Source organism: Channa argus, chromosome 16 (assembly GCF_033026475.1).
Source record: "Channa argus isolate prfri chromosome 16, Channa argus male v1.0, whole genome shotgun sequence".
Classification (NCBI taxonomy): Eukaryota; Metazoa; Chordata; class Actinopteri; order Anabantiformes; family Channidae; genus Channa; species Channa argus.
Window position 1 is genome coordinate 21,784,254 of NC_090212.1, and position 26,667 is coordinate 21,810,920.

At 44.4% G+C, this 26,667-nt stretch overlaps 1 protein-coding gene across 5 annotated transcripts in view; it reads right to left on the minus strand.

Moving 5' to 3' along the window:
• Positions 1-10,987: 10,987 nt before the first annotated feature.
• akap6 (A kinase (PRKA) anchor protein 6) overlaps positions 10,988-26,667 on the minus strand; it is a 184,307-nt gene continuing 168,627 nt past the window's right edge. For all 5 annotated transcript variants that reach the window (XM_067478824.1, XM_067478827.1, XM_067478823.1 and 2 more), the window contains 4 exons: positions 21,789-24,752; positions 19,808-21,103; positions 16,990-17,088; positions 10,988-14,316 (listed from right to left, as the gene is read on the minus strand). In XM_067478824.1, coding sequence (XP_067334925.1) covers positions 14,272-14,316; positions 16,990-17,088; positions 19,808-21,103; positions 21,789-24,752 — 4,404 coding nt within the window. In that variant the 3' untranslated portion in view covers positions 10,988-14,271. The remainder of the gene's footprint in view (positions 14,317-16,989; positions 17,089-19,807; positions 21,104-21,788; positions 24,753-26,667) is intronic.

Sequence of the window (26,667 nt, forward strand, 5' to 3'; positions counted from 1 at the left end):
GAGAGGGAGAGAGGGAGAGGAAGAGACCGAGAGAGAGAGAGAGAGATAGAGGAAGAGAAGGAGAGAGAGAGAGGGGGGGGGGGGGGGGGGGGTGATAGCGCTGGCGGTGCAGCGCGAGGACTCGTCTCTTCTGCCTTTATTGTTCGGAATACACTGCACTGCCAGTTCCTGAGCGGCGACGACTCAGTCAAGTTTTTTAATGCCCCCAAACCCACCAGGAAAAACGTTTAAACACTGAACAAACCCTAAAACAAAGGCTTCGGGACTTGTTTGCCCGGTGCGCGTGACGCAGCAGCGGTAAAAATGAACTTTCGTGTCAAACGAAACGTTCGCGGTGGCGCGCATCGCTTCATCTGATTTGGATCATGCGCTCCCAGTTCTGTGTCCGTGGAAGAAGACTTTGAGGACGGGGACGGAGAGCAGCGCCCACAAGACGAGCGGAACTAAGGATGAGGTGTGTTTGAGTGAGAGGTCTCATCATCATCATCATCATCATCATTTGAGCGCGACTCGTCCTGCTCCTCTGTCCGCTCCCCGTGTGTGAGCAGACTCCACAATAAAGTTATATTCACTCTCTCACTGCCTCCTCCCTTTGCTCTCACTCTTCCTCCTCCTCCTCCTCCTCCTCCTCCCCGTGTGTGTCTCTAATTATTCCCTCTTCCTTCTCTTTGCGCTAATATTTTGTTTCCATGAGAGAAAGACAAAAGAATTCTTCAGGTTGTGTTTTCGGGTTAAAGTTAAAGGACTGAAGGGGTCCCACAGGTCACATCACTCAAACATAAACGACAATAGCACAGGTGCACACATTTTTCCCAGGTAGTCGACAGGTGTGTTCCAGCCTCTGTGGATTCTCTCCTCGCACACACAGGTGCAGGTGTGACTCTGCAGGAAGTCAGTCTGTGCTAACTAGCAGCTAATGAGCTAAGCTGACAAGTTTTCACTTTCCAGACACAAACACGTCACTGACGTTCATCACTTCCTGTCGGCTTGTATTTGCTGGCTCCACCTTCTGAGGGTTAACTCGGAGCTCTGCCTCAGAGACACGTTCACAGAGCTAAAACTCTAATTTGCATCCTGACATTTCAGCCCAGGGAATCGAACACTCAACTCTGCTGGTTTTACTGCCTCCCTCCCCGCTTTCTTATTGAAGCACGCTGGACACATTTTCAATATCCCATCCTCCTCTGGACCCGCAGAAACCCCTCCAGGACCCCTGCAGGGACTGAGCGCCTCACTTTGAGCTCCCCTAATAACCTACAGTTCTCGTCTGTCCTCCGAAACAAAACATTGCACTAATAAAACGTCCCAATCGAGCTGATTAAATACCAATAAAAACACACAGCTCGCCACTCTGCCAGCCTGCAGTCTAAATTGGATCGCAGCTCTAACCAGCAGCTCCTAATGAAAACCGCTGCTGCAGCCCGGCCTCGCTCTCCCACAATACAGTTCACCTCTCACTCTCTCCCTCCATAATGAAATCAAATGAATTGGACTGGAGGTTTCAGGGGAGACATGCTGGACCTCCTTATAGAATTACAACTCCGCTCTGTGTGTGTGTGTGTGTGTGTGTGTCTTTGCATTTCCTAAGTATGTGACCAACAGCTCATGATGTGCTTTATGCATTTGTCCCTGCAGAATGTGTGTGTGTGTGTGTTTACATTATAGGCTGTGACCAGGCAAAGTACAGCAGACAGAACCAGGACAGTCAACCTGCTGTTATCCCTCAGGACCACACACAAACACACACACACACACACACACTGCTCCAGGAGCAGAGCAACAACTCACTTTCTCTTCATGCTGTGGTGCGTTCAAGTTCCTCGTTCTCTTCAGAGAAAACCAACATGTTTTCACAAGGTGCATTTAAAACCCGATACCCAGCGCGTCACCTGGCATTTCCTACTCGCTGTTGTCTTAAACTGAATTCATTTTAGGTTTTTATAGATGAAAGTAGCTCGTTCTTGACGTGGAAGGAGCAGTTTGTTCCACAGCTTCTAAACGAGTCCTCACGGTCAGAAAAAACATTTTCTTTAAATCCACACTCTGTGTCTTTACAGTGTAAAATGGCAGCTTCACTTCACATTCCCTGCAGTGTAATCATAAATATTATTATTATAGGTTTTCTGACGACTGTATTGATCGTAAACAGGCTATTGGGTCAATTCTGCTCATTTCGGCTTTAAGTGGCTGTTCACTTCCTGTGTAACAGATGTCCTGTCACGTCCTGACGTTATTGTCACTTTGAAATAGAGCACAATTGTCCAAAGAACAAACTCAGAATGAGATTATGACACACTGCTCTGGTTAGAAACGCTGACACATTATGTTGATAAGGTTTAGAGATGATGTTGCATAAGTGTTAAATATTATTGAAAAGTGAAGCCAAAATCAGATCAAGTCAAAACGTCGGACAGATTTTAGAATCTATTCACTGAAATTTCAGGATTTAGAAATTTCACTCTGTTGAAAATATTATTTTTTTTATCTCTATCTCATGTTTTCAAACTACACCAAAACAAGTGTTCTCATTCAAACTGAACACACACACACACACACACACACACACACACACCATCAGCTGTCATCAGTTTGTTCTGACTTGCTGTAAAAACACAACAAAAGTCAATAATTCCCAGTCATGTCTCTCTAAATCCATTGTGGAGGCAGCCTGTCATCTCTGCAGACACGCGTGCCTTTCTATTAAGGCGGCCATCAGTCCGCTAAAGATCACACGTCTCCGTTTCCTCAGTGAAAGACGGCAGATGACAGAGAAATCAGCAGTTTTTGTTCTGAAGATCTGACTGAACAGTTTCCAACAAGTGACTGATGAACAAAAAGCTCGTTTGTAAAAGACGACAACTTTTGGCTTTAAAAGCAGCACAGCTCCAAGTTGCTCTAAATCCTAAAGGTACTTTCTGAGTTCTGTGTCTTTGCAGCCCCTGTCACCATCTGCTGTAACTACAAAGTCTGAAGGCTCCGTTCTGACTGCAACAACAGGATCCTGGTATGCAGACAAGCACTGATCAGCCACAACATTAACACCAGCTGGGGTCCTGGAGTCAGGATGGACGCCACATTCCCACTGACCCCTGTGCACTACAAGGGGTGTTAATGTTGTGGCTGGTCTCATTAGTGATCCAGTTCCTGTCTAGCCGCCCATTCAGAACTCATTTACATATTTGCATTATTCATGTGCTCCAATTCTGATTGGCTGGAAATGCAGCCTCCACATTCACGTGGACTCAGAGGATCAGAAATTGAACTCTGATCTTCATTTACATCCTGTTTTAAAGCTGCTTTTATTTGACCTCCAGTGGTAAATAAATGACGTGCATTTATTTTATTTTATTTATAAAAACAATGCGTCAAGCGTGTTGTTTTTCGCAGTGTGAGCCGCACATTCAAGCTGATCCAAGTTAAAACTGGTTCTGATGGTGAAGCTGCACATACACAAACACTCCGCAGTGACGTCGCCAGTCGTCTTCTGCGTGACGTCAGAGACAGACAGGCAGGTGAGTGGACAGACAGCCGATGACAGCCACCCACGCCGCCAGCTGGGAACGACAGTTAAATCTCTTCCCTGTAATCTCACTAATAATGTTACCCTCTTAATATTTCCCCTCTCCCCACGTTGATGGATGGGGTCAGGCTGCGATTCCCCCGGATGGGGTCAGAGGTCGAACCGGAGGCTCGGCTCTCTGCACCGCCACTGTAATGGGAGCTGAAATATTAGTCCTAAACGCCTGCGGACGCCCCGATGCCTCAGTGCAGATGATGAATTAACTGCTATGAGGAATTACAGATGGAGCATCTTGAAGACACACACACACACACACTCTCGTTTCCTGCACACCTCCATATGCAAATGATTGATAATAGACATCAGGGACATCAACTTTATGTCTCAGTTTCTGTCCTTTCCCACACAGACACACACACACACACACTATACGTATGCTAATGATTGATTGTGGTCTCGGCTTGATGCTGGCATCTTCGTTGCTTTTATTTATTCGGCCGTTGTGAGCAGCTCTTGGCCTCTCGCTGTCTAATATTAAATTGTTTTTTAAATGCATTTTGACGACTGATGTGAAAATGCAATCAGGATAAAACTATGAGTTCATATAACACACACACACACACACACACTTTAATGGAGCTGCACTCTGTCAGATAACGTCACTGCTCTGAAACTTTATATGAATTGTAGCAGCAGTGTTTCATGAAAATAACAAAAACACCAAATGCAGATTATTTCAATTAAAAGATTCCAAAAGCTTCTTCTTACTTTGTCTTTACAAAAAGAAATTTTAATTAATCTTTGAGAGTCTCTTTAAGATGTGAGTTTACAGTAGGAGCCTCAGACAGAGCTGGGAAATCAGAAAGTACTGACTAAGAGACGGACATGAGCAGTATAGGCTCCAAATGTCCAATAAATGGCCTCAGAGAGTCAAGTTTGATCCTACATCCGTCCAATAATAACTCTAAACACATCACCCATCACAGGACTGACACACACACACACACATCCAAAAACATCTGCACACACACACTATAGCTACATCCACCAAACACAGATAAAAGTCCAGACAAGTCCTCAGGGGGACACATGCTAGACCTGGCTCCACCTTGGTTCCACACTCGGTCTTACCTGCTCAGATGTGGGGAGACTGTTTCTGCTGGTGCACAAATCCAGTAAATCTGTCCACATTGGAAGAGTCCAACTGCAGGTCTGCATGGACACAGTGAGTCTCTGTGGGTCCCAAGTCTACGTAATCAAAAATGTTTGGACCAAAAATAAAGTTTCAGCTGGAGGTTTATAGTTTAAGACTTTTTGGAGGCACCCAGAACCAGAACCAGAACAAACAGGTCACAGAACTGAAGGATGTGGTTGTGTTTCGTGGTCTTTCTTCCTTTCACAGGTGAAAACGATCAGGACTGATTGGCTCTGCGGGGGAGGAGGGGCGTACGAGGACATGCAAGTGGATTAGCGACACATGAAGACAGAAATACGAGTGTTTTCAGTTTTTGAAAAAGTCACCAATCAGCACAGGTGTGAGAACTGGACCTCTGAACACACCTGAGAACTGTTTGCGTTGCATTCAAGGACACTCCTGTAAACAGAAACCTCGGCGGCCAGGGAGGATCTGCAGCTACTGCTCACACTCTTTAAGATTTCAAACTGCTCACGTTCACACTCTTTTCCTGTGTGCACTCAAACTCTGTGTGTATATTTCTGTGCTGATTTTTGGTTTTATCTTTTTTGTTGTTGCTGGTGTTTTTTTGCTAAGTTTATCTAGAGCCTGGGCAGCACAGTGGTAAAATGGTTAGCGCTGCTGCCTCACAGGTAGAAGGTCCCGGGTTTGATTCCCAGGTGGCTGTAAAGTGTCAGTGATGAGTTTGGGTACGTGTAGTTTAAAAGAATCTGTCGGTTCTTGGTAAATGTTGAGTTATCAGGTGAAAGGTGAGTGAATGTTGATTGTTCTGAAAGTTGATTGAAAAACATAAACTGAAACCAACAAAACCACAGTCTGACAATTCATCAGCTCAACAATTGTAAAACCTCCTGAGTCAAGATTTCATTTTAATGCAGTCCCACCTAAAACAAGAATCGGCCCATGAAATGAGAGGGGAAAAAAGAAAATGTGACCTCGGTGGCAGCTGAGGCCTTGGTTCTGGGTCGGTTCTGGATCTGAAGTCTAAGAACATCCTGGTCAAACGTGTGTGGGCATGAGAAACACCTCAAGTTTCTCTGTTCATCTGCAGCATGTCGGGTCATCGACGGATCGCTCTGATGGCGGCGAACAAACCCTTGATGACTTCTTCCTATTATGTACATCCCCTAATGTAGGATCAGCTTAGAAGCGAATCTGTTTTCAATCTATCTTTCATTTTCTCCCCTCGTCCTCAGACTGAAGTACATTATGGCTCTGCTCATCAGGGAGAAGAGGAGCGGGAAAATGAAGGAGGGATTGCGGAGGCTTTCGGCAGCGCTACGAGAAGATCATTACGGCGTGGAGAGCGACTTGAGAAGGCGCTTTACGCTGCGTGTGTGCCTGAACGCACACGTCGTCTCATTTTCATTCAGTGCCGGTGCAGAAGCTTGAAGACGTGTCCCCACCCTGCCGCATTCTAATAACACAAATACCTTTAAATGGATCTTTGATTCGCAGTCTTTGAGCGGGAGGTGATTGCATCCTGTGCAGAAGTGCTGCAGGTACTGCAGAGTGTAGGCTCACCTGTGTGAATACAGAGAACCCAGACCATCTGGGTCCTGATGATGGAGCATCTCTGTTTTTGTTTTACGGAAAACTTTTAAAGTCGAGACTCAGCTATCCACTTTTGAATCACTGTAATGTCTTAATGTCTCATTTACTCTGTCTTTTCCCTTAAAGGACACCGTCACTGATGTCCGGCTTCTTTTGGATCCAGTTTTAGTAGTACATGTACATAAAAGCCATTAAACTTCCCTGTGACTCTCCTACATTATATCTCTCTGCTTCAAGCTGAAAAACGCCTCCAGGTGACATCACTTGGAGGAACCTTCAGTTCACATTATGTTATCTCTCGTTGTTCAAGTTTGTGATCATGGTCGACCTGCTCTTCCAGAGCTCGCCCACATGAAATATTTTCAGACAGGGATCAATGTACATACTAAAGAAAGCAAGTTGAAAATTGGTGAAGTTGCCCTTTAAATGCAGTTGAATACATTTAACTGAAAATGTCAATAATAACATCAGGAATCTTTAAGTGTTTAACCAAAACCCTCTTAGTGCTGCCTGAACCGGACCACTTTCTCTTCAGGGTCAGGGTTCCTACACCTCAGGTACTTCTTCTAACCTAATTGTAATTGTGCAGCTGATGTTGGTGATGGAAATATTTTCTTCTCACACTTCAACAAGGTCAATTTCAGTTTTTTGTTAGAGTATCCATTGATGGTTCGAACAGGATTCAGAAAAAGCATGGTGACGTTATTTCCTGTCGCTTGTACCGACGCTGCTGCTGCTTTCAGTAGAACATTAGGAACATTAGGACTCAAAGATTCTTTGTTAATTGTGTGCTTGGTGGATCTGGAAAAGCCAGGTTACACCGATGTGGCCTCAGTATGCTGCTTTGGGGCCAATGCATACTTTGGACCAGTTTCTCCTCTCAAAGAACTGGAGTGGCACCAAGTCTTTTTTGGTCTAGAACCAAGAGCTGCTTACGTCATAGGTTGAGTGTAAAATTATCACGAGTAACTAAAACTTGGGTGGTTCTCTGGACTTTGGAAAAGTAGTTTCCTAGTTGAAAAAGAGCCAGCAAAAAGCCATAATCCTGTCTCTGTCACAGACATGAGAACTGCTCTGGTTTCTACATTCAAACGGGGTAAGAGAGGGACAGACTGGACAGAGCAGCCTAATGATCTCCAGAATGTCCTCAGTTGTGTCAGGAGGGCGGCCATTTGTTGTGCCTGGTGTAAAAACTCGAGGATGACCCCCCCCCTTCCGGTGGCTGAGCAGAGGAGAAGCAGACTCATTCAAGCTGTGGACAGTGAAAGTTTTGACATTTAAAACCTTTAACTAATCAGTCCATCTGCGTCTTCTCCCTTTTTGCGGGACTTCACAGTAACAGGGGAGATCATTTGAGCGCTCCGTCTGTTTGATGTACAGTAATCACATGTGATCTTTTCAACAGGGAGCCGGCCGTCTCGTTAATTTGACCGTCAGCGCGCGGCCGGACCCCCCCCTCCATGCCCTCCCCCCTCTGCCCTCCCCCCAATCAGGCCTCTGCCTGAAGAGTAATTGCAGAGCCACCATGCTTCGATGCGCTCGACCTTTACGACCTTAAAAGCCATTTCCATTTTTCTGACAAAAAAAGAACATATCTTGTTAATTGCAAAAAGGCAAATATCCTCCCTCCTCTGCTCTCCCCTCTCTTTCCTCCATATTTGATTTCCCTTTGAAGGCAAAACGCTGAAAAGCATTTCCATTTTCATTCATCAACGCTTATCAGTCATCTGAAGGCCCCTTCAGCCACAATCAACATCACAGCTCCAACCGAGAGGGACGCAACAATGAGAAACTATCAACAATCGCAAGAAGCAATTTGCTTTAATGTGGAGTGTGTTTTGTTGCAGCTAACTGCCATTTTTTTAATCCTCTGACAGCTCTGCTCTGATACTCTGTGGAAGACAGAAGGAAGTGTCACAATGCAGCATTATGACGGAGTTAAATACACAGCAGCTGCTAGTGAAGAGACACAGGAAGTAATGGTGCTGTGGCCAGGCCCGTCCCGTTGTCCACTTGGACACTTTACAGTATGTACTTGTACTTCTTGTTGCGTCTTTGTGTTTATCTTTAATTGTAATGATTTCCGTTCAGCGATCCGTTCATAATTTCAGCCACAGCAGCCAATAATGCGGTAATCTGATGCTGAGTTGGGGCCGTTGGCCAAACTGTGCAAAGAATATGATGTGTAGTGAACAAAAGTTGAAAAAAGTTTCCCATAATCCTCCTTAGCTCTTCCACTGCAGCTGGTCCCAGTTGCTTCAGTGCACGTTGCCTTTGTGCATCGTCTTTATTCAACCACAATATCTGTGATGCTCGGCTCTGTGACTGTTTCCCCCCATTTTGTGGGTCAGCAGGGAAAAGATGTCTCTTTGTTGAACACTATGCTCTTCTGCGTTCGAATGTCTACATTCGCTGTCAGGTGTTTTCTCCACAGTAGGTAAACCGACGAAACCGATCGGACACATTTCCATAAAATGTCATTACACTCAGAGCCCTTTACATTCTAATGGCCCTGTAAGTGTACGGAGCAGCTACTGGGATGCAGAGTGTCTGCAGGTTCAAATCCCAGCTCATGCACCCAGTGTGTCCCTGAGTGAGACACTGGGTGTCCTGCTGCCTGGGTGCCTATGGTCGCTCAGTGCTCCCTGACAGGGTGATGGGTTACGTGCAGGTTAAATTTCATTGTGTGTGAAAGTGTATATGTGCTCTGTGAAAATCCTACTACTCTGCTGTAATGACAACTGCAGCTCCTAGATGAGACTAGAGAGACTTTAGTGTTTGTCCTGTTATCTAAAATAATCGTAGTTTTTAACGTCGGGGGCCGTTTGAATGTTTTCAGCACAAACATCTTCAGGTTTGATGTGAAAAGGAACCAACAGCATCAGACCAAGATCAGTTCTCTGCAATCAGGGACAAATTGATTTGCAGTGTGTGTGTTCAGAGAGACGGCCTCTTCCTCATTATCCACCCATCTTCTCAGTGTCATCAGCAGCATTTTCCTGTTTCCTGAACTGACCTCCGTCTGATGAAGTAAACATTATTTAACGTTCAGTAATATCACCAAAGCGTGTTTTTCATCATCACACCCAATCACCTTCTTCAGTTTACAATTGTTCTCCGTCTCCTCAGCCGTTCAAACTTCCCATGTGAGCGTGTGCACTGAACACAGGCGGCCGAGTTCGCCACAGTGGGAAAACCGAGGTCTGATTAAGGGCAAAACATAAATCTTTGGAAGATCAAAAAATGTTAATGATGCATTTTTGATGATTGGGGGCCTGACACATCGCGGTTGTCATAGGAAAAAAAGTCACAGCTCCTGTTTTGATTTTAGTGTTTTTGAGAAATTGGGTCCATGACTTGAAAATAACACACCGCCACTCGCTAAATGCAGGTGAAAATTTCCTCGCACAGAAACTGTGGAAGCACTGCGAATCATTGGGTCGGTGTTTTTCCAACTCTAAATGCTTACTTATGTTGTAAGTTATCATATATGTAAGGCTTTTACCGATGCACAAAGCAGATTATGCACAAAAAGTCAAGGAAGGTAACATATAGGAATTTTACGTTCAATCTGTGGTTATAGTGAATAATTTAATTTAAAACCAAAGACAGCTTACCCCCTTTTTTTGCTGTAATTACTCCTGGTCACACACTGCTCTTTCAAAGACCCCTGTAAACATATGTTTAAAGAAGATGATGAGATGTTTTCAAAAGTATATGAGCTTTCAGCGGACTTGGTTAATAAAATCAAGTAGCTAACGTCCAAAGTAAAAGTAATTTTTACTACTACTCTTCATGTGCAAGAAGAGCAACACAAACAGGGCATTTTGTGCTGGAAATGCAAAAAAAGATTTGCTCTAAATCAGACTATAACTGTAAGAAATAAAGCTACAATATGCAACTTAGCACTAGTTGCATATCGTAGCTCTGACGAGCCCTTCAGGTGTTGGTCATCGTTAAGTTACAACAAATGGCGGTAAAACCTACATATCAAGCAGAAAGCGATGGGATTGTGTGACGGGTTATAAAGGAAAAGTCTCCTGAAAGTTTTTAACACTGAGACGTCACTCGAGGCCTCGACAGCACCTCTTCACAATAAAATACGGTTACTTACTGTAGCTTTAACGTAAGATAAATGTTATGTAATCTTGCACAAAACTAAGAGAGACTAAGAGACTTTTTAATAGTTTGAAGGATTACAGCAAATATTTCATAAGTCGCCTTTGACTATTCAAATAAGAGATGCATTGTTCCTGTTTGGCAGCAAAATGAGTTGGTTAATCTGGGGTTTATGAACACACTGAAACACACTGTACACAGGCAACGAGAGCGACGGAAAGGCTGCAAACACCCCATGATGAAACGCACTCAGAGGAGATTTGCTGTTGAGGATGCACAAAACTAATCCTCAAATTTTATTCATAAATTGAGCAAATGAACTCACTTTAAAGTCCATTTTGTAACTGTTCTGCTCACAGGAATATTACATGATCATCTTCAAGCTGCAAGCTTAGCTCAGTCACTGCGGTACACTGCAGAACATTCTGAGGACTTTTACTCTTTGTGGATTTTCTTATATCTTTATTTTTGCACATAATGTTTTCAGAATCTTCATTAACTTTATCGTTTCCGTAGAAACATTACAAGAAACCCATCTTTTTCCTTTGTTCTTTGTTCAAACATCTGAGGCACAGCAGAAGTACAACACAACGTCGGAATTTTGTGTTTCCAATAAATTAAGTTTATTTCTCAACAGTTGGTTTTACATTGTAGTAAGTGGGAACCATGCAGTCAAGCTCTTTATGGCCGAAACTAAGAATCAAGATATTTCACATCACAGGTCACAGAGTTGAATAAACACAAACACCGAGCATTCTTTCCTCTGCATTTGAAACCAAGGTCTTACACCTTTACATATATACACAAGCTCAACATCAACCTTGCATCAAATGGTTTTTCCCCCACTCATCTTTTTATTTTGTTGCATGTTTTCGTCACCTAACTAGGAAAGCAGTGGTTTCAATTAACAAAAAACAGGTAGAAGTAACAGATAAAAGTAGCAAGGCACACAATTATATTTTAAAGATTTAAAATTGTATTTGTCTCGAACACGCACACTCACACACACGCATCTTTACACCAATTCCAAATCCAAGCCTCACCGCTAATCCTCATCTCGGGACTTGTCTAGAAAATAAGAAAAAGAAAACAATACATGGTACAGTAGTGGTGTGCATACAGCTGTAGTCATCAAACCCCAACACCTACACAACAACAACAACACCACTTCGGTCTTCACCAACTTTGGTCGTGTTGCATAGATAAAATACCATTTTGTTTTTACTTAGTTTTTATTTTTGGACACTTTGTTGATCCTTCAGTTTGGAGACGCTGCAAACAGGACAACGATTAGGTTCAGAATATATTCGGGTAGAGCCAGATTTGACCTGATGAGGGTTTCCATCCATTTGAAGCGCAATGACTTTTCAGCGACCACAGCAGCAAATCTACAAGCGTATGAGCTTTTAAAGTGAGTCGGGACTCAGCTAGACGCGTAAAGTAACCGTCGCTCATTGTAAGACTGCCCTTCCTTCAAAGGACAACAGCGGTGACACCTGAAGGCTGCAAAACGAATGGTCTACAGAGGCTTCAGCTCGGCATCATCAAGTTTTGAGTGCTCGACCCTGCTCTTCCTCAGAACGGGATTAGGATTCACTGAGCTTCATCACTACTTTCTCCCTCTAATAACCCTAAAAGAGTTACATCAAAAATCTGTTAACGAAGCAGTAAATACCATCTGTGACAATTGGAAATCGAGGAAGAGAGAGAGAGACTACACTGTTAACCTGGCTTCAAAAAGGTTGGCACCTGAAAAAAGACTAAGAGATAAAGAGCAGGACGATCCCGCAAAGACCCACCGAGAGGCATCATCAGTTTGGATGTAAATTAACACCAAGTCCCAGCCACACAACTGTCAAATATTTAATGCGAGAAAGTTTAAGAGTTGCACTGCGGTTGGCTTTAAGCCGGCAGAACTTACTAAAAGGTGACATTCCCACTAAGTAAATGGTCAGCAGGTATCCATTGTAACCATTTGGATCATTTTCCTAACGCTCCACTTGGAAATGATGACGTGCTCCTGGGCCTTTTAGCTCTGATAACACCAACACGCCGGGTTCCGCTTTGCTCCTGAGCTACAGTATGAATCATTCAGCCACTCGGACTCCTTATGAAGTCAACTCAGGTCATATGTGAACAAACAATCTCTGGCATTTTTGACCCTAAATCTGCTCTGGAATTCAATGACATGTGCAGGGCTAATTCAAAATCTACCGGCGTGTGTCACATGGTTGGTAATGATTTTTCTCCATTTGAGCCTCAGTACTGCTTTTTCAAATCATAGCAGATTTATTTGAAGTTTTAGTTCTGCAGAAGCTCTTTACACATAATACAGATTTGTACATGATTATGCTGAGAAGAATGTGGGTCTTCTAAACACATCTGAATATTTGTAGTTATTATTAACATGTAGCTAATTAAAAGTCATTCCTTTCAACAGTAATGCATGAGAAGATTCCTTCATTTCTCTTACGGGCAACCACCCATTACATTTTCATTTTGTTTTACGCTACAGAGGTTGTGTGGTTGTGTGATGCAGATATTAAAGTTTGTCTACTGATGTCTACAACATTGATAAGTCACAGGCTGCATTGTGGTGCTGATATTACAGGATGGTGATGAGCTGTATCTACTGACACCAAGTGTTAATTTGCTACTTGTCTTGCAGCATTGTCCATAACAGTGTGTTCACAACTGCTGCATAAAAAACGAAACCAGTGTGAAACCTCATGCAAACTGGCTGAAGACCTGACGGTCGAGTGGTGAACAGAACAACACTGAGGTAGTAGCTCCAGGACAGAAGGGAAACAGAGGGAAAAGAGTTTTGTGATGAGGATGAAAGAAAACAAACATGTGGAGGAGAATGAGAGGAAGAAGAGGAGCTGCTCCAAAGACTGAGATGTTTGGCTGTTAGCGAACTGAAGCTCATCAGCCTCAGAGTAAAGCAGTATTTATGAGCTACAGACTCCATAGAGCCACCTTTTAGCCACGAGGCTCTTTTTTTAAATTTTTTTTTTACTGTTTTTCCTCTAGTTGGCCAAAATGTGCTTAACGCTGCTTCGAGTGTCATCAAGGACAACTACTGCGTGTCCCAGTCGATGTAAGACGATGATGTGAATCGCTCAACAGTTAAATACAGCTTTCATGTTACAAACACACACGTCTAAATCGGAGTTTGTCTAGTTTACATAAGTCAGATATTTCTGTTCAGGAAGCCTCCAGAAAACAACAGAAAGCAGCACGAGTAATTAAATGGACTTAGGAAGACGGGATACATCACCCTCCACGGACTAAAAATTCTTGGTGCTTTTTTTTTTTGTCCTGCTTGAAATACCAGTTGGCATTTTATGTTGAAGTGCTTTTACATCCTACTGATGTTGTGTGTGTTGTGGTGTAGGATTAAAGAATAACCCAAATAAAAAAACAGACTCCGTGTTGCCTTCATTTAGACTGGAAAAGCCATTTTCTCTGTTCCATCGCAAACTCAAAATACTCTATTGTTCCATTTGTACTTGTAGGAATAATCTAATTCAAATAGTTGGTGATGGATCACTACATTGTTGTCTTATTAACATAAACATGTATTTCCATGTGAATTTGAATCATTGTCCACAGACAAACCTAAACCCAAAAAACAGCTTCATTATCTTTTTGAAACCTATTCGACACGTTTAACCCTGAAGTCAGACTCATTATCACGGTGGAAAATGTCAGATCTGATCACAGGTGACCCTGAAATGAAGTGAGAAGTGAGTTTTCAGTCCAGTCTTTAAAAGAGCAGTTCAGAAATCAGAGGTGTGAAAAGCTCCATGAGCAGAGGCAGCAGCTGCAGAGATGAAGCCCAGGGCAGAGAACAGCTCAGCAGCGAAGAGAAAGAGGTCCCTTACATTTGGATCCTGAAGGTTCCTGCTGCCAGCACAGGGAGTCTCTGAATGGGTGGAGGAGACAGGAAGAGCTGGTTAGTTCCATGGTGAAGGGGAAAACATGACCACAAGTAAAGAAAAAGCTAACATGGGTTCGTGCCCTTTACCCCTCCGTCCAAAACCCCATCGCAGTGAACACTCACTTCTGCGTAGCCAGTCGTGCTGATCCGCAGCTGAAACTAATCCCCAGCTACGGCACTTTGTGCTCTCGTTTGCTTGTTCACAATCTGCATTCAATCAGAACTTTGAGAGAACAGCTGTTTTAAAAAGTGGAACCACACATGTGTTGGAAATTTACACAGCCTAAGTGTGACATGGTTGCTCTTCCTGAAGACGGGAACTTCACTGATTATCTCGTCCTTCGATTGTCAGGTACATGATGTGACTTCATTCCATGTGATGCTCAACACTGACTTTTTTTCCTAAATACCAGGCTTTTTAAAATTCTGCTAATATAGGTAAGTGGTAAAAATACTTTAATCACAACATTGAGGTACTTGTACAGTTCAGATGGAACCTTTTGAAAGTCTGAGAAAGAAAGAAATGTTGATGAATTATTGTGGGTGAAGCCGCTGTCACATGCTGCTGTTTCTGTTACACACCAAGTCTCTGCAGTAACTGATCTTTACAAAATGTTCTCTACTTTTTATCACAGCTGAGCAAAGACGCTGTACAAGATTGTACTTTTACTTTATTTTAATCCTGTTAAAAATACATTGTTTTCTAAGTGTAGTACTTTTGTACTTTAAGTGCATCTTAGGGCATATACTAAGTACTGCATAAAGAATTTGAAGGGGTACTTTTACTTGGGTATTTGTTTTGCATTTTCACATGGGTGTTGGGATTGTGTACTTCTACCCCCCTGGTCATTGTGTTACAATGTTTTGCCATCACTGTAATGTTCTGTATACGTCTAAACACGGAACCAGCTGCCTCATCATCTCCCATCTTTTCTATTCTCTTCCCGTCACCGACACCGACAGACTGTTTCCCCCAGAGCGTATCAGCTTCGTTTTCTGTTCTGCTTTTCTATGAAACTTTCCAAACATGAGTCAGATATGAGACCTGAACACACACACACACACACACACACACACTGTACACACAGACACAGGTGCAATTAAAGCAATCGTGAATGCGGCTCATGATGTGCTCTGTGACCCAGACAGCAGAAGGTCTGCAGAAAAACACACAGGAGAAAGAGAGGGAGTGTGTGTGTGTCTGTGTGTGTGAGAGAGAGAACAGGTGGGCTAGACTGGGGCACGCCATGGGGGTCAGGACCAGCTGTACGCATAACTGATATGATGTGTGTGTGTGTGTCCTTTGTCGTGAGCTTACACTGAGCTTGATTTTGCACTTTCATGTGTGTATTTCTTTGGACGCGAGTGTGTATGCAGGGTCGGCCTGTGTGTATGTGTGCATCGGTGTGTGTGAACAACATGTCTGTCTAACCTGCAGCTGTTGGGCTGTCAGAGCTTCTACCTGGACTCTTATGCCTTGGCCTCAGGCGTGTGTGTGCGCCTGTGTGTATGTTTGGAGTATGGGGGCAGTAGGTTTTGCTTAGCCCTGGAGGCGCCCATAGGGCGGACACATGACACACACACACACACACACACACACACACACACACACACACACACACACACACACACACACACACACACACACACACACACACACACACACACAGACTCTGTCTGTGACGGTCTTTGTTCAGGTTCTTGGTTTGATTTGATTTTAAAAATAGAATAGAAAAAATAAATAAATTCAGTACAGTACTTTTGTGCAGCCTGGATCAGACACTGTTTACATGCACAGTTTCTGAAATTCCACTGTTCCACTGATTTAATTTGAAAACCTTTAGGAAGCACAGGACAAATATCCAGTCATCCTCTAACACAATTAAAGGACAGCAAACTTACGATTTCACACAATTTGACTGATTGACTCGCCCGACTAATGATGACTATCAAGGCTGACGATGAGGGGACTCGTCCTCAAAGAACGACGACGTCAGGCTGAACGTTTGCTGTGTGACAGTAATTGAGACTGAAGTGATGACGAATGTATTTTTACTTTATCCTCCTACACATCTGTATTTCAATGTACTGGCAATGTGACTGCTGCCAGAAAGAAAACTATACCTGTTCTATAAATGGACAATGTCAACAACATTTAGAAATGAGTTTGTGTAGAAGGTGTGATTCCTGTCGCTCACTTGTTTCCACTGAGTGTCAGGTTCCCTCTTAATTCCCACTGGTATCAACACTACTACATTACTGTGTATATACAAATACTAACACACAGTCCTTTGTTTAAAGTTTCCCTTCCCCAGTCAGAAATGTTTGATCTGTCAGTTTGATTCATGTGCTCATTCATGTTTGCTTTAACTGTTGTACCACCACTGATGGTGTGGAGCTAACTGGAGCCTGTGTTTCATTAAGGCAACACTGTGATGCTCCCACCACAGTTCACTAATAACTGTTGCTCAACAGGCAGCAGATGCATTTATGAATGAATCCACCGAGGGCAATCACTTTATTTCCACTGCAGATTCGTCGTACGACAAAAAGAGCAAAACCAAACCCTAATCCCGGAGCTACAAGTCGAGAAGCTTCCGGTGAAAGTCGAGCGATGCTGAAAATGCTAAGATGTGGAATGCATGTGTGTTAGCTCACACTATCTGTCCTCGTCCTTGAGTTGCGGGGTCTCGGCGAGGCTTGGCTCCGGCTCTGCGCTGCTCTGGGGGCGTGACTGACAGCCGACTGAGAGCTCACCTGAGATGAAGAGAGAAACGGCAGTGAGGAGGTGACTGAGAAAAGACTGGAACAGGAATGTAAAGATCAGAGAGCAAAGGGGGGAGAAGTGAGAACAGAGAACGAAGCTATTACATGATGCTGCCGAGATTGAGAAAATAATATTTCCCTTTATTTTTCTCAGCGGTGAGAGAGGGAGAAGTGGCGATGGATGACGAAAGAGCGAGTAAAGGAGAGAGACAAACAAGAGCGGGGAGAGAAGAATAAATCAAAACGGCATTATCGGGCTCAAACGTTGTTTGCCTTTGTTTTCTAATCGGCTTGTTGTTTCTTTGAGCCCAAACTGATGAAAAGTTGCAAATTAAAACAACGAGCATCAGGCCGCAAACAATTCTCTCCCCTCTCTCCACCTTGTTCCCTTAATTGTGTCACAACTAATCGCTTTGTAAAGACTTGTGTAGCTATTATCCCTCCACATACATCTACCCGTGCTGCACGTTCACAGAAGCACATGCATACGCAGTCACATGCACAACTCCTGTACATCCCACATCCAGCCCATCTCTGCATTTTCGTCTCGTCTGTTGTTTGATGTCCTTTTGATGACTGAGGAAACTATTGGCTGCAGGATTCCCTCAACCTGCTAATTCTGCTTTGGACAAAGGTGCATAACAGGAAAATATCTAAGCAAAATGTCAAAAGTTCCAAAGTTAAAGTAAAATGTCAATATTTAAAAACAAATGGTGAAAGAAATGAAAGACATTGAAATCATACCAGGAAACACCAAAACACTGTTGTGTCTTTCCTGGTCTTATGCACATATTACAATAACTGTTAATACTTTACGCGTTAGATTCCACAAAGGTCACAGAGCTGGCAAGTTTACACGTTGAATTCCCACTGAACCCCCCACCCCACCCCACCCCATCCCTACAGTTAGCAGAGGTTGAGGGGGGATTAATTAAGTAAATTACAAACTGAGCTGCAGTGGTTAACGAAGTCACATTTCCATATGAAAGAGAAGCTAATTACATCCCACATCCAACATGAACGTCTATAAACCAACTCAATAAAATTAACTTACTAACTGGTGTTTAATTCCTAATCTAAGATGAACTGCTGTTCATTATTGTCACATGAAGCTGCTTTAGCGACTTTCTACTGTGATGAACTCGCTGCTAACACACTGGAGTGTAGCAGGTTTGACACTGACCCCGGTGACTTCAGCTGCTCGGCACTAAAAAGGATGTGTGTTTGTCATTACCTTAACTTGGACCAGTCAAATCTTATGATGTCGTCTGTGCCCGATGCCTTTCTCATGCACCTTCCTTACAGAAAGACTTGTCTCTTGCCAAAGCGTGACACGTGCAAATAAACACACCTGTGAGGTTTGGATGTGATGTAGCAGTAGAGGAGCTGCTGTGTCGGTATCACTGCTAATGTTAGTCAGGTTTCATGTGTTACCCACATCTTCAGAAAGACAGCAGAACACTGATAAGCACCTTTATTTCTGTGGAGAGGAAGTGAGATCGTCGTCTGATTGCAGCAGTTCTGCCAAAATAAATCAACTTTGATCAGAATTTTGCAGTTATGATTGCTACTGTGTGCCGGCCGTCAGCCATCTAAACTTTTTGTTCTGTCAGCACATAACTGCTGTGCTGAAACCAGTGCAATGTCCGAGTGGACAGACTGGAAATCCAGGGTTCGTCCCAAGCAGTATAAACGATGTGATTTTGTGCTGTGCTGTAGTGAAAACTCTTTAAACGGACAAAGGACATGCGGCCTTCATTCACATGCGCTGTGTGGGCAGCAAAAACAACTACAGGCCAAGCTGCACTGGATGAGAAAGGAGCTGCAGCTAAGCTGTGTTCCCCTCTAAGAGAGTCAAAGTTGAGAAACAGAGGCGGCAGCAAGGTTGCAGAGATGCTAGAAAACGCCAAACTCATTTGCATAAGGAAATAGAAAACTTAAGAAGAGCACAAACACGCTAATTCAGCGATGAAATGAATTGAACGATCACTGCGGGAAGGAAAAGCTCTTAGCTGATGAATCCTAATGAAATCTGACTGATAGTAATTATGCTGATGTTGTTCTGTGGACCTTAACCTTTTAACTACAAAACTGAGAAGTCTGCAAATCCCCCTTCCATTAACACCTGAGGGAGGAGAGAGGGATGAAGCAGGGGAACGACTGATGGAGGGATAAAGAAAAACAGGTAAAGCATGAGAAAAACTGAGAATATGGACGAACAAATAAGATGAAATGGGAAGTGAAATGTGACAAGTGACGATGGGGAGAAAGGAAGAAATGAAGAGAGAGAAGGGAAAAAGGAGAAGGAGAAGAAGCAGAAAATGAGGGAAAGAGAGCGGAGGTGAGACTCGGTGAGGAAGAAGAGAACAGTGAAGAGTGAAGAAACAGGTAAAGACGGGTGGACAGGAGAGGAAATGAGGAAATGAGTGTGGAGAGAGGAGGAAGTTTGACAAGCAGAAGAAAACTGGCAGGATAAAAGAGTGGAAGGAAGCGGGGGTGGGGGGGGTTAAGAGGATGAATGTGTAGGAGCGAGGAGGAGGAGACGGGAGGTTACGTACATGAGAAAAATGCACACTGTCCTCATTACATTCACACCCACTGTGCCGCCCGGCTCGGACTATTACCTGAGTCCTAGAGAGGTGAAGAGCAGTATCACGGCCCTGTATAATGTCCTGAGATAGCAGATCAGGCTAATACCTGGAGCACTAACCTGCTTCACTGCTGCTGCCTTTGCTTCCTGCTGCGAGCCACTGCATCCTCTCCTCCCCTTCTCCTCCTCCTTCACCCGTCGAGCATCCTCTCCTCGCCTCTCCCCCTCCCCCCTATCTGCCTCTCTCATCGCCAAGCAGTTAATTTTGGGATTAATACGCGTGGCGGTGGCGGCTGGCTCTTTTGAGGGATTTGTAGCGGAGCTGCAGACACTTATCTTGGTCATTACGGCGCCCATATTGGATTCAAGCGCTTTGGTATCTGCCAAACATTCGGCTGCGGAGGAGTCTATCGGGGCGACACGCGCCCGGGGATTAAGATAAGGAGGCCCCTCATTACGACTCCTCTCCTCTTGCTGCACGCTGACACTCGCACAGACTGCGACTTCTCCTCCAGCGACATCACAGAGGAGGTACGGGTCCTCACCTCGCTTCTCTTCCTCTGTGCCAGAAGACAGAGGAGGAGCAGAGGGAGGGTTGCCGCCGCTTGGTTTGGAGCCGGGCCCTCGGAGGGAGGCGGAGGAGCTTGTTGAGGGCGAGGAGGTGGAAAATGAGCTGTAGCACGACTCCAGGAAAGGAGATCTGGAGCTGTGTGTTTCCTCTGTTGTGGGACCGAACCCTTGAAAATACAGATGACCTTGGCTTCTATCCAACACATACTCCTCTGTCCTTGGGGGGGACAAGTGGCTCAAAGTTTGACCTGAATGGGGGCCCTCTTGAGACGAATATTGAAGACTATCATTTGGTATTGAATGATGCTGCGAGTAAGCTACACTGGTTTTCAGTTCACTGCCAAGACCCGGTGAAGACAAATGCTCCAAAGTCTCCCTCTGCAGGTACTTCCGAGGTTTCTTGTTGAGCACCATGCTGTAGCAGAGAGGTGGTCCCAGGTAGACCTCCTCAGTGCAGGCTGCAAACAAGGTCTCCTCGTCCCTGATGTCTGGGCTAGGGGGGAGGGACAGAGTGGGGCTAGCTGGCTCTTCAGCATGGCTGCCCTTAGCCAAGCTGTCAGCAGGTGTCAAATTAAGAGCACACAAGTTGTTCTTGGAGCCAAGGCCAGAAGAGGAGTGTTTGGAAAGCTGAGCTGGGCTGGAGGGGGATATTTTCTGGGTAAACAGCTCAGGGCTCGGGCTGTCGAGGCCTTGTGCTGTTGGGATGCTGTAGGGAGCCGGACTGGAGCTCTTGTCCTCTGAGAACTGAGTGACCTCGCCACAGTCGCTGTCGTGGGAGGAGAGAGACAGGTAGGAGTAGAAGTCTCCCTTGTGAAGGTGAAGAGGCCGGTGGGAATGTTCAAGGACCTGGAGGAGGAAGGAGAAAGTCTGAAAAGATTTCTTTTGTTTGCTTTTGCCAGTTTCTGACTCTCAATGAAAGAGGACAAAAATAAAATCCACTTTAGTTCTGTGTTTATTGTTGCTTGGTTTCTTTTATTGTGATGAATTTTCTTGGACATGTGGTTGTGTTTTTTATGTATATATGATGCTCAATCATTCATCATTATCCTTCATATTTGAAACCTTCTCTTCTTGCATTTTCACGTTTTACTGGAGGTGCAGTCAGTGTTTTTGGGAATAAAGTGAAGATTCAAAACTGATTAGCTTTTAGATTACTTCACTGAAAGAGACTGAATAAATTAGTCATTACATCCTAAAGTTATGATCTGTGATGCGATTTATTGAATTACTACAACTCAGCGAACAAATTAACTGAGATAACTTTTGCTACTTTTGGATTCATTTGTCCTCAGAATGTACAGAATATGAGGTCAAACATGACTTAATGATGTTGCATCCTTAAAAAGAAAAATATTTAATTTCATTAGTTTGTAATTTGCTGCCACACTAAAGTGCTATTTTCATCTCTGTTCACCTAATTAGATTTTTACATTTGCAATAAAACTACTTGAATGTATTTTTTTTTGACAATAACATCTGTAACCTGATTATTTTGCCATTCGCTCCGTATTTTCTAGAACTAATACTGTACCTTGTCTCTGATCTGAGCTAGTGACGCAGGAGCTGGGTCTGGCTTGGACCTGCTGGTCTCGGTCCGATTCGGTTCTTCAGGCTCATTCTCTTTGCTCTTAAGTGCCAGTGCGGTCAGGTCAATAATCTGCATTACAAAGTCATGCACGTTCTCTTTCTTGCCCTCATCTACACTGCGAGAATGGAGGGAAACGGGGGGCGGGAGGTGGCTGCAGCAGGAGGAACTGTGCCGTTTTTTGGGCGGCAGGGATGATTCTTTGTCTCTAACTTCCCTCCTTGTCTCCTCCGTCACAAAAGATGAGAACTTGAACTTTTCCTGAATGGTGATGGCCTTCCTTCCACCGAGCGCCGACCTGCCATTTTGCAAGGCAGCGTGAGATCTGCAGTCCTCCACTGGTGAGAGGGAGGGAGGTGAGGGAAGGAAGGAGCTGTGGCAGGGCAACTCCCCTCTAAGCTGTCCCACCAAAGAGGAAGCACGTTTGGACTGGAAGGTGAGTTCGGAGGATGTTGTTGCAGACAGCTGCTTTGCTGAATCACCAACATCTGGACCTGATTCCCCTGTTTTGCCAAAAACATAGATATCCCTCAGAGTCTCTCCTTTCTTTGTGAACACACTTGACTCTTCTCTGAGGAGCTCGACATCTTCATCCTTTACTCTTAAACAGCTCTGGTCCACATTTCCATTCTCCATGTCATCCACAAACTGGCAGATGTAGCTTCTTGTTGCATTCCTCTTGTTTTCTTCTTCCTTGTCCTGTTCTTTCTCATCCGCTTTCACGTCGTTACTGTTTTTGTTGGTTTCTATTAATTTGGCAGCAGACTGGTTAAGGAAACAGTGCGGCTGCTCCTTGTTCTGAGACAGTGGTAATGCAAAGTTGGGGGATACGAGGGTCCCACACTGCAGCTCATCCCGGAGGCCTGCCTCTGTCTTAGAACAAGAGGAGGAGGAGCGAGGAGACCGGACCCAATTCTGCAGCTCCCTCTTCATGTACTCCAGCCCCAGGACGTATGACCCTTCCATTTCCTCATCTTCTTCATCGTCCTCATTTCCAGATGACGCACCACTTAACCTCTCCTCCTCCCCTTCTTCTCCATCCCGAACGCCGAGCTCCTCCTCTGTGAGTGTAAGCGTGGAGGAAGAGAGCAGGTCGCTATCGTCTTCATCCTCGTCTGTGCATGCTGATGTACAAGACACATTCACCACCATGCTCAAACTCGATGCATCTGCTTTGTCCATCCCATGTGCTCCTCGGCTCTTCCCATGGCAACCCTTCCTATATGAGCTTGAGTTGGCGTTTGTGACCATGCCGACATCCAAGAAGCTGTGCCGTTGATTGCCGCTGAGCGTGACGAAATCCTCGGACCCGAGAGACGAGTCCTCTGTGCTGCTCAGCTCAGTTAACGATGCTGTGGCTGAACTCTCGTTGATCAGGGATGGGGGTCCTTTCCGTGAAGAGCTTGAAATCCCAGAAAGGGGTGAGTGTCGGCCACCTAGGGAGGGGGATGCTGGGAGTTGGTTTCGCCGTGGGCAGCTGCTCCGAAGCGTCAGGTCTGAAACACTGCGTGTCATCTTCCCGGCCAGAGGACTCTGAATGTTTTCCAGGCGCTTCAGGAGGTCGAGGGTTCTTCGGCTTAGCTCACCAGAGGACAGTTCTTCTTGCACATTTTGATTGTTCTTCCCCATCCCTGGTTCACGTCCCTCCAGCTCTTGGCTCTGCCCCAGGTCCACCTGTCCCACGCTGGTCAGACTGTCTTTTGTCTCACCTTCAGTGCTGTGATATGGGCCCAGGTTGGTGTCCAGAGAGGCGTTATGATGCAGTGGATCTTTGGAGGGAAACAGCTCTACACCCAGGGCCAGCAGAGACTCCAGAGAGGAGCCCTGAGATAATACTGGACTTGATGGTTGTCGACTGACAGCAGGAGGAGTCTCCAAACCGCTAAACTGGTGACCTATGGGCTCTGTGATGTCACTGCGAGGCAAGGAGGGCCTGGGGGAGTCTACACTGAGTCCTCCCACCTCAAAGTCAGAGTCAGAGTCAGCGGGAGTCAGGATCCCGTGCCCGTTGATTAAGATCTCCACAGCTTCACCTCCTCCTCTCCTGTGCTTTTTCCTTTTTTCCTCCTCTTTGTTTCTTCTGCTTTCCCCTTTAATGTCTTCCTTCCTCCATCCTTTCTCTTCTTTCTTTTTCATTCTTTGGTTGTACTTGCTGCTGTTGTCTTTGTGCTCGACCAAATCAGCATCATCCTTCCTCCTCTCTTTTCTCTTCTCTTCTTTCACCTGATCCTTTTCTGCTCCCTGGGCTTCAGAGTTCTGTGTCGTCTCCATGTCTCCTGTATCACTAACAATCCCGCTCTCACACTCTGACCGACGACTGTCCGATTGGCCGCTTAGTCGTCCCCCCTCCCCGTCACTGTCCCCTTCCTGGTTCCCAGTAATTCTTTCTCCTCCTCGGCTGTTTGACATCAAACCACCCAGGAGGTCTGGGAGGGACTCAATGGAGGAGAACGAGGAGTCCTTACTCAGGCTTTTAAGCAGGAGTTGCTGTTTTCGTTTTCCTGATTTGGTTTTGTGCAGTGAAGAAGAATGGTAGGGAGGCTTACTGTATAATTCCACATTATAGAGGCTGTACACCTGGTATATCTGATTGTTGTTAGGGGGGAGAGTTTGGGAGGTCACACTGGGCTGAGCCACCATCTCAGAATGTTGACTCGATGGGACACCGCTTTGTATAGTGTCGGGCTGATTTTCGTCGAACAGACCACCGTTCAAAGACAGATTGGGTTCTGTGGGGAGGTTCTGTGTAAGGTCGGGTTCTATTACTTCTTGTGGCTGTGGTTCTGAGATCGTCATATCCGTTTCATCCCATTCCCAGGAGTCATCTGGGCCAGGTGCCACTGGATCAGCCGGGACTGGGCTGATCTGGCGGAGGTCGACGAGACCCACTTCAAGAAAGTTCCCAGGAACCTGCAAAAAGAGGGAACAAAGAAAAAAGAAAGAAAAAAGTTTTATTTTTGTGTAAAAGTAATATTTAAGTGACTGCAAAAAGCCCAAACAATGAATCTACAACACCTTCATCGTGCTGCACATTAAAGCTTTTTTCTCTGTCATAATGTCAAACACTACAAAGAAACATTTGCAAAAGACTAAAATCAACTTGTGTTGGAAATCAACTAAAGCAAAGTGAATAATGAAAATAGGAACATATTTTAGTAATTAATGATGGCAATGCTTCGAAGGTCCTGAAATGATGTCCCAGCCAACGCAAAAGGTCATAAGAAAATCAACAAGTAACTGAATGTGCAGAGGACATTTAAAAGTGATCTTATCTGGATTCTACAAATTACATCTGATTTTCAAGGTCTTCGGGTTCAACATTGGAAAATGTTGCTGGTGTACAGTGATTTTATTAAAAAACATGAGCATACCTCACCTACAATGAATCCCTTGACATTAATGTTGACTGTGGGTGTTCGCTGCTTAATACATGGCTGAAATCTCCAGCTTAACAAGACATTTGGGCAATTATAGAGTCAAAATATTACCTGATGCTAGTATGACTTCTGTGGCACGGATGAACCAATTTGCCTAATTTATGTTTGTCTCATTTCATGTTGTGAACCTTAATTTCTAGAAAGTCCTAAAAAGAGCTTAATAACTTAAAATCTCTTGGTTTCAGAAGGTCTAATATGAGCCAAATAGCCTGTTCAGATGGAAATAAAGGCAGTGTAATTCAAATGATAAACTAGAAGCAATTCCTACGCGTGTTGGTGTTAAATAAAGGAAGTTTTCTACGATCATTTCATGACACAAAATGTTTTATTTTGTGCCATGAAATGCAGAGAGGTCATGCTTTTCTCAAAGAGCGTGTATCTTGTTTTGGCACCAAAACACTCTTTAAAAAGACATGTAGCAAATCCCGAGTCCTTTCTGAGAGGCCTGTCTCGACTCGGGCCGCCGCTTAAAAAAAAACCCCGACACTGACACCCGACTCTGACAGAACACGTTCTGTGATCATTTTAAAAAAAAAAGAAAAGAAAGAAAGAAAATCAGCCCACCCCAAAGCAATTGCTCATAAATCTCAACACAAATTATTCTGCTCTGGAACAAAGCGATGAATTATTCAAAAACGACTTCTGAGAGAAAGAGCACGAAGCTGAAAACCCTAAAGTAAATACGTAATCAAAAACCTTCAGAAAGCTCGGCTGTCTAAAAATATGCTTAGACACAGAAATTCTTCCCTTCCACAGACATAATTAAACAAATTGCTCCGCGTCTCGTTAACAAGAGAGAGGGGTAATTCGTATTAGCCATTCATAGCCTATTAATCTAATAAACTAGTTGGCTCTCTGTATGTTAGCGTGTGTGTGTGTGTGTGTGTGTGGGTCTGTGTAATGAATTTCTATTAGATTTGTGTTTATTCCCCTCATGCTGATAAGGGAGATGGGGGTAATGACTGAACTGGGTTTTGCCACTGCATACACATTCAAAAACACATTCAGCACTGAGGGGAGAGGCTATCAATCAGCCTAATCCAATCACATTGAGTATTTGATGACCCACGAAAACCTCAGTCATTTTTCTCATTTCTATAATTTCTTAACACTTTAATTGTTGGAGTTTTTCGGACCCCTGACAGAGCGTGGAGGGGACTCCTGGTGTCCAGTGGGCACGGTGACCTAAACAACACATCCTTTTAAAAGCAGGAAATAAGTTGAAAGTGTTGTTGGGAACCTGCCAGAGAGACAGAGCTGGCAAAGTCCACGCAGACACATTTAGCAGTCAAAGAGTGGCGATGATTTCCCACCCAGACTCCAGCAACATGCCAGAGGATTTCTCTGTAAACTCTTGGTCCAGATGTTTCTGAACTAACTTTGGTGAG